The sequence below is a fragment of the Microtus ochrogaster genome, chromosome 5 (genome assembly GCF_000317375.1).
Source record: "Microtus ochrogaster isolate Prairie Vole_2 chromosome 5, MicOch1.0, whole genome shotgun sequence".
NCBI lineage: Eukaryota > Metazoa > Chordata > Mammalia > Rodentia > Cricetidae > Microtus > Microtus ochrogaster.
The window spans coordinates 4,371,955-4,380,844 of record NC_022012.1 but is presented as its reverse complement, the minus strand read 5'-3'; the positions used below and the strand labels follow the sequence as shown (position 1 = coordinate 4,380,844).

At 41.2% G+C, this 8,890-nt stretch overlaps 1 protein-coding gene across 1 annotated transcript in view; it reads left to right on the top strand.

Moving 5' to 3' along the window:
* The window catches only part of Arhgap42 (Rho GTPase activating protein 42), a 224,432-nt gene that overhangs the window by 202,864 nt on the left and 12,678 nt on the right, over positions 1 to 8,890 (top strand). Inside the window, exons 15-19 of the mRNA XM_005346793.3 lie at positions 535 to 619; positions 1,994 to 2,052; positions 4,812 to 4,917; positions 6,761 to 6,920; positions 8,021 to 8,165. Of these exons, the coding sequence (XP_005346850.1) occupies positions 535 to 619; positions 1,994 to 2,052; positions 4,812 to 4,917; positions 6,761 to 6,920; positions 8,021 to 8,165 (555 nt within the window). The remainder of the gene's footprint in view (positions 1 to 534; positions 620 to 1,993; positions 2,053 to 4,811; positions 4,918 to 6,760; positions 6,921 to 8,020; positions 8,166 to 8,890) is intronic.

The following is an 8,890-nucleotide window of genomic DNA, read 5'->3' as shown; positions in this document are numbered from 1 at the left end:
ATAGTGTTGCAGGAATATGCATAGTGTTGCAGGAATGTGCATAGCATTGCAGGAATGTGCATAGTGTTGCAGAAATATGTGTCGTTATATAGACATCCCCTACATTTCTAGACTGTTTCCTGGTTTGGAATCCCAGCTCTACCACTGAAAATCTTTCTGTCTTGGAATTTGCTTAGCTTTTTGTGTCTCTGCCTCCTCCCTTTTAAACTAAGGGTGACAATACTGCCTGCTTCCTCAGATGCGTGAGGATCAAGTCAATTCTGGCCCACTCCAAGCACTTAGAAGCATGCCCCAGTTCTGTCGGCCATTAACAAGAAATTGATTTGAGAGACACCAGTGTTATCTTTCTTACCTTTGAGGGCAAGAAACAGTGGGCTCTCAACCAGATCACAAAAGTGGCCTTCCTATGGCAAACTCTAATGGAGCCCTAAGATGTGAATGCCCCTCCCTTTGACCTATTGGTATGAATTCCCATCATGGCACAGGTAATATTTTGAATTGTAGTTTAAACATTTTAAATTTTATTCTTTCCAGCTCCCAAGTCCCCTCCTGATATGGACATTGATATTGAGCTGTGGGACAATAAGACTATCACGAGTGGGCTGAAAAACTACCTCAGGTGAGGAAGGGTTAGCACTGGGATTCTGGCCATGACTTCCTGGGAAGTAACCGCATGTTGCATGGAATCTCTGTACATGGACTTCACTCCCCAGGTCACAGCCTTTCTTAAAAGGAAGCAATACTGCTGGCATCCACACATTTTGGAACTGCTACATGCTTTTCCCAGTAGTAACATTAAAAGCTGCAATACTTTGTGAGTCCTAAGTTAGTCTTTTTGTTTCCTTATATATCTGGAGTTTTGCGTATGTTTTTAAATATATCAAAATGAGATTTTTTTTTTAAGTTACAGCACCTATTTTTGTTTGTTTCTTTTTGTTTTTGAGACAGAAGATCATGTGTAGCCCCAACTGACAATGGCCTTGATGCAGCTATCTCTACCTCATGAGTGTTAGGACGGCATGTACACACTATGGAACTGGGCCGTGCGGTAGTAGGGAAGCATTCAGGGTGTTGTCAATGCTTCACGAGCACTCTACTGTCGTGGAGTGTTTTGATCAAACTCAGACACTCCTGAGGTAGCCAATAAATTTTTTTTGAGTCAGAGAGTGGAGCTAACTACTAGTTTACCAAAATTAGGCATAGAGGTTTTAGAGAGACACAGGAAGTAGAAGGGTGGGGCTTAGAAAGATTCTTGACCCTTTTGGATCAAGGAAGGAGAGAGAAAGGAGGTCACTGGTCACTTCTTCGCTGTTTCTCTGATCAATCAAGTTTTTACCCCGATATTTGGCTCCTGAGTTTTTACTCATAAAGAATAATTAGACAAACACGTCATTAGAGCCTAACACAGGGTACCATTGTAGCAAGCTTTCTCGTCACGCTTTCTTTGAGCCGCCAACCCACAAATAATGATATGGAGACGTCTTTAGGCTAGCTCCTATAACTTAAATTAATCTCCTTCTAATAATCTACCACGTGGCTTTTTTTAACCTCGTCTCCCTTTCTGTACATCTGAGCTTTTCCAAGTTTGCTGGTGACTTCCCCACCGAGTTCTCTCCGTTTCTTCCCGGAAATCCCACCAATCTTCTCCTGCCTGGCCACTCGCCATTCAGTGCTTTATCAATGCATTCACAGTGACATCTTCACACAGTGTAACACATATTCTATAGCACTCTACCAGCCGAGCTACAGCCTCAGGGTAGAGTCTCTCTTCACATAGCTGTGGCGGGAGTATTTAGAGACAGTAGATATCCGCATTTTAACACTGTCAGGTTCCCTTCTAGGGCCTTATCAGACTACCAACCAGACAAGTATTTTGTTAGTCCTTGCTTCAACTTTCATTGGCAAAAAACAATCACAGGGTTTTTAGAGAAGACTTCAAAATGTGGGGAGACTGAAGTTTCCATGGTTCTAGAAGTTAACTTCTCTCTTACAGGTGTCTTGCGGAACCACTGATGACTTACAAATTGCACAAGGACTTCATCATTGCTGTCAGTAAGTATGCTTTCACCTAAAGCATCTGAATGAGGAAGTTTTAGCATCGGTTACTTAAACACAGAAGTTTAAATCTCTTTGGCTTTTTTCACATAGTGCTTAAAAATATTGCCAATATGATCTTTAATAGCTTTCACTGTGGTTTGAAAGCCAATAAAAATTACACAGTAAACTAAATATTTTGTCCTCTAGTAAGACAAACTATGACCACCATCTCTATCTGTCCCCAAATCCATTGTTATTGAGGTGACAGTGTGATGTGACTAGAAAAAGCTGTAAGAAGTTCTAATTTCGTATTTGAGTGACTAAACACACATTTTCTCTGAGAGAAAAGTTTTAAAATTTTACTAACATGGTTAGCCTTCATGACTTTGTGTGCACCGTGTGAAAAACTCTGAAGTCCAGAGGATATTGGGATCCTTTGGAATAGGAGTTACAGGCAGTTGTGTGCTTTCTGATATGCATGATAAGGACCATTAACCTCAGAACCATTGTCCAGCCCAATGACAGCAACTGTACAGTTACAAACATTCTTACAAATGTATGTAACAAGTTATGTCAGTATTCACACTTACATACTATATTCCTAAACCTGAAAAACCAGTCAAATATTATAAGTCAGCACAAATTCTTCTGTTAATTCCCTTACCCCGACATTACTTGTTATAGTCACAGATTCATGTCATTTATTTATGTCATTGACTGCCTTAATGCTAATTAGTGGATTTAATTGGAAAGTCGAAGTTGGGGCCTGGAAGACTGTAAGTATGAGACCTGAGAAGTTAGTAATATATACTTTACAGCTCTTGCAGCCAGAGTGCCAGCTTAGCATCTGATCCATGAACATAATGTGAACTGTAGTGACCTGCACATGCAGCAATGAGTCGGCATTTCACTGTTGGAAGTGTATGAGATATGACTTCAATTGAGGAGTATTATTCGTTCTTTACAGTCCAAGAAAAACAAACAAACCAGTTAGTTCCCCTCTTTTGCTTCCAGACGCTGAAATGCTCCAGAAGCACAGTCTTCCAATGAAAGTGTCAGGACACATGAGTGACTTGGTTTTAAATTCAGCAATCATGACTGACCACATACTAACACCATGCTTTTCTAAGTTTTCTCCTGATTGCTCTCCATTTGACATGGTCTTCATATGAACTCATCTTTGCAAAAATGAATAGGACCCAATGAATATTATCTTGTTTTGTTGATGAGCCAGTCAGGACCTAGAGTAGGTGAATGACTTGTCCAAGACATGAGTGTGCATAAGAGCCAGAACTATAAGCTCAGTGGATTTTTGTTGTTCAAATACAAGCTTTTGGTGGGAGATTTTCTTTACTTCCATCTTTGGAACTCATTATTGAGTATGGTCTCAGGCAAGGATTCACACCGTAAGTTGGATTGTTGAATGGCTATGAACTAATAAGTATGATGTTAATACTTATTAATAAGTCCTTTTGCTGATTCAGTAAGGGAAGCATTGCTGGAACTCTAAAAGACAGTAGAGAACTAACTGGAAAAGAGGATTAGGCTGCGCCAAGGAACTGGGAAGCAGCACAATGATATTTTTCTCTTCATTTTATTTTTAAAAATTTGGTTGTTGGGTTGAATGGTTGGGTTGGTAAATGGGGTTTTGTTGTTTTTGAGACAGGGTCTCACACTGTAGCAATCTAATTTGGTAGCCGACCCTGGCCTTGAACTTGTGGCCACTTTCCTGCTTCTAGCTCTTGAAGGTTAGAATTAAAAGGTACCCCTTTGCCTCACTCAATGAGGATCTCTGTATGTCTAATGTATTTATAGCCCATTCTTTTTCCCATCCAATCAGATTTCCTTGGGTACCTTTGATCACCCTTGCCTTTGTTCTAAATAATCTTATCTTCACATCTGTAGCAGGTGTTTCAGAGTCTTGGCATCAAGACTTAGTCCTCAGAATTATCCTAGAGCTGGATTCTTGCCTCCGTCTCCATACAGGTGTGCCTAGGTGATGTGGTGATGTCACATAAAGGTAGCATAAAGCCTTGAAAGGCTTGGCCCCCATGCCCAAACGTGTTACTGACAATGGGGGCTGTCAGTTCCTTCTGAAATGTTACAGGCAGGTTGCACCCAAGATTTAATCTGGCAAGACTGGACTTGCTGAGGTGATGTCTCAAATTCCAGATTTCCCAGTGTCACTGTGAGTTCAGTGTTCTCTGCTTGCACAATGCCAGCACATCAGGAAGGTCACATTGACTGTTTCCTTTGACTGTGAACTGAGGAGAGGAACACTGGCTTCCTCTGGTCACTCAGGGTTGGGGCTTTAACATATTTCCATGTTGGAATGTGAATCATACTGATTAGCATACTAGGCATCTACACCAACATCTACAACTCACATTTTCCATGTATAAACACCACACACACACACACACACACACACACACACACACATATGCATGTGTGTCACATTCCTGAAAGCCTATCTTGTGTTTGGTTGATAAACTCAAGCAGGCAATGACTTAGGCCAGAGAGATATAGTTCAGTGATGAAGAACAAGCTGCAAAACCATGCAGTTTAGTTTTTCCACTCCCTGACTTTACAGTCATGGACAAACTTACTCAGCATTTCTTAGCCTAAAAGGTGTGGTTAACATATTATTATGTTATTCTGATGAAGCGACACTTTAAGACATGAATGGTCGGATTGCCTATGATGTTCACATGACTAATGTTTACACTGCAGGTTTGAATACAGTTACATCTGTAACCCTTTCTCCATAACAGAGTCAGATGACCAGAACTACAGGGTGGAGGCCGTCCATGCACTGGTGCACAAATTGCCGGAGAAAAACAGAGAGATGCTGGACATCTTGATAAAACACCTGCTCAAGTAATTCTGTGACTTGCGGTGTTCATTTAATGACTTTCCAGTCTTGTTAAGATAAACTCGTTCTTGTCTGTAAAGTCGACAGTGGTACTATGTGGTTGCTCTTGTAACCCTTAATGTTACAAGATGGTGTACAGTTTGTTTTTAAGATATGTGTTTGTCTGTGTGTCATATGTTTCCAATATGCAGGTAATTGTATCCTCTGTGACTGTTAAACTAGTGAAAAACAATTCATGCCAACTTGAAGCCATATGAAGGAGTGGATGATGTTTTACTATCTTTCCAGTTCTCTTAAGTGTGTCACAGTGGTGAGTTTGAAGACTAGTGCTAGATACTACTAGGGTCAACAGCTTTCCTCAGGTCACACTGACAATGAAGATTACTCCTTTTTTTCTCAAAGATTTTCTTCTGACTTTGGTGTTATACATGTTCAATCATGTAGTTTAAATTTCATATAGATCAACAGGTAAGGAGATAAATAGGCAAGTGGTTTGATGGGAAAGTAGATGATGATGATGGTGATGATGATGAAGGAGTAGGAGGAATAGAAGAAGATAGATAGATGATAGATAGATGGATAGTCAACTTTTTATTTGTATGGAAGGGATGACTGCCTTACTGTAGTGATGAAGGTCAGCACATAGAGCTGGTGTACCTCACTGATAGAGTATGCGCCTCTCATTTGCTTGTTTCAGCCTCCTAAGTGTCTGGGATAATGGGTTTTGTACCACCAGGCCTGGATTCTTTTGAATTCAATCCCCAGAATTTCCAAGTAAAGTGGAATTGTGTATGAAGCTGATTGAGAACTGGTCCACAGTAATTCTTTGACTGCAAATATGATGTCAGCTCACCTACTCTTTAACTATCTGTTATACAATAAGTACAATGTAGAAATACCAAACAGTTGAATGATTTTCTATGGACACTGTATCTAATTCAGGAAAAATAAGCAAACAAAAAACCAAGATTTATTTCCCTCAGTAATTTAGCCTTTATAGTTACAAGTTTTATTTGTCCAGTGTTAGCATCTTATCTTCTTTCTTTAAATGCTAAACATATATATTTTCATTATTATGGGAGCTAGTGCAGGCATGCCACATTGTACCTGTGGGGTCAGAGGACAACTTTCAGGAATCCATTCTCTCCATTTCCCTTGGGGTCTTTTTTTTTTTTTTTTTTTTTTTTGGTTTTTCGAGACAGGGTTTCTCTGTGCTTTTTGGAGCCTGTCCTGGAACTAGCTCTGTAGACCAGGCTGGTCTCGAACTCACAGAGATCCGCCTGCCTCTGCCTCCCGAGTGCTGGGATTAAAGGCTTGCGCCACCACCGCCCGGCTTTCCCTTGGAGTCTTACCTAGCAGAAACTTTCCCCCTCTGAACTATCTCGCCAGCCCCCTATTATGTCTTCAATTGACATTGATAGACATAACATGTTATGTCTTATGATGATTCAGTGTGAATTTATGCATAATATATAATGATTAAGTGAAGGTAATTATTTCCTTCTCTTTAAGCATTTGTTATTTCCCTCTGTTTGGCACCTAAGGAGAAGAGGAAGGGGGTTCAATAAGAGATGCCAAAGCACAGCAGGAGAGGGGGGATAAGCCAGTTCTACCAAAGAGCAATGTGACCAGTACTGTGCAGTAATTTGTTGTTTATCTTGTAAATAACTTTCTTCCTTTTTGATATAGTTTCTACTCACACCCATTAAGAATAGGCAAGGCTGACAAGGAAACTGGTTTCTAGTGGCGTATATAGCTTTCGTTTTTCTTACACACCAAGTTTGATAGAAAAGAACATTTCCTAACTATTGAAAATTTACGTTGAATGCTAATGTTCTTTATTTTCAGAGTATCATTGCACAGCCAACAAAATCTCATGACCGTCTCAAATCTCGGCGTCATATTTGGCCCAACGCTGATGAGAGCGCAGGAGGAAACAGTGGCTGCCATGATGAACATCAAGTTTCAGAACATAGTGGTTGAAATCCTGATTGAGCACTATGAAAAGGTGGTTGTGTTGTCTATGCGCAGGATCTGAGCTTCCTGCCAAATGCCCATCTTGTCAGTCTCATAGATGACTTCTCTGCAGGGACTTTGACTCTCGTTGTCACCTATTCATTCGGTGCTTCTAGTCCACTGAGTGTCCTGATGAGCTCTCCTCCAGCCATGACTTTCTGAAGTTCCCTTCTCTAGTGGGCGGTGCTCACGCAGCATTACTTGTGTTTCAATGTGATGTAGCCTATTCTCTTTGTACCTCTGGAATTAGACTCTTTTTTTGTATAGTAATTCCAATAGTGCTAATAAAAGAAAGAAATGAGGTCCCATGTGGAAGTGCACAGCTCAAATCTTCGGCCCTTGAGAATCAAAATTATGGTCTTGAACGTGAAGCTCATTTGGGCTACATGCAAGACCTTGTCTCAGAATGAGGGTGGGGATGGTTAGAAAGTGGAGTCTTGAATCATGAGACCCTCCTAAAACAGCTTCTCCTTAAAAGTTGAAGTTCTTATAGTAAGTATGGAAATGGAAAGTTGGGCAAGCTGAGTTAGCACATTGTGCTTGATCTGCTTCTGCTGGGGGAATGATCCCATATACCTCCCCAAAGTCCTTTCCTACTGACCACATAATGATGTTCCCAGTCACTGCATAAGGACCATCCCATACTATGAGGTTAGCCGCATCTGAAGGCTAACCCCCCCTCCTTGGCAGCCCGGAGCCCTCAGCATCTCAGGACCGTTCTCTGAGATGTGAGGAGCTCCTCTGCTGAAAGCCAAATAGACCCAAGCCTTGCCTTGGCTTATACTTTCCCAAACACCACAATAGGAAGAAGCAGTGTTTCTGGGTGCAGACGCTTGCTCATAGTTTCATAAAGTTATCAGACCTCACTTCCATTATAAGCTGTAGGGAATAGCAAAGTTGAAAACCCAAAATTTATAAATAAATAAATAGGTTTTATTCAGAAGATGCAAAAGAAATCATGGATTACCACAGGGGAGTTTTTGTATGAAGCTTCCCCTGCACTCCTAAAATTCTTTTCATAGCTGTGGAAGCTTCTATCATGGGGGTGCATAGGGTGTCTTATTGACCTCAATGTCTTTTTCTTCTCTGTAGATTTTCCATACTGCCCCAGACCCAAACATTCCTCTTCCTCAGCCCCAGTCTCGGTCTGGATCCCGAAGGACCCGTGCCATCTGCCTATCCACAGGTTCTCGGAAGCCCAGAGGGAGGTACACGCCATGCCTGGCGGAGCCCGATAGTAAGTGTGCTCCATTGAGGGTAGAGCCTCTCTCGTTCTGTTTATTCTGACCTCGCTTCTAGGTAATTAGGAATGAGCAGATGTTCTTGTGGGTGCGATTTTCCTAAAACCCCTCTTCCAGCACTGATACAGTCCCTGTCAGTTTCATGGTAACACTCCTTAGATAGCAAACTCATTAATGCCACAAAGGGAAAAAGAAGTCGTTTGCTCTCTGCTGCTTTTCTGGGGTCGTGGTTAAGGACACCGGGTGCTACTTGTGGCAGGTTTTGTACGTTGTTAGAGCAGCAAATAAGAAAGCCAGGGCTTGTCATACTGAAAAGACATTTTCTGGCTTTCTTTCACATTGTGTTCTTAAGGAATCAGCTCTTAGATGTCAGACTGCCCCAAAGAGAGGAAAGAAACAAAAGGAAAACCAGCAGCACGCATGAAATTGCAAACTTCTTTTTCTGAGCCACGCCTCAAGCTAAGGTTGATCACAGCTTGAGCCCATGACAGACATTAATCTATGTTCTTTCTCATTGTATGTTTTTTTTCTACCAGGCCCCCGGTATTTTCCCATGGTCCATAGTTAACAGAAAATGGTCTAGTAAAATCTGACTTAGGTATATTTTCAAGATTTACTGTGATTTCTCTGACTTATCATACTTTTACTTCTAGAAGCAGTAAACAATCAGCCCAGTGACCCAGGCTTTTGTTTTCTTTTTTGTCCGCTGCTTGCACTTACA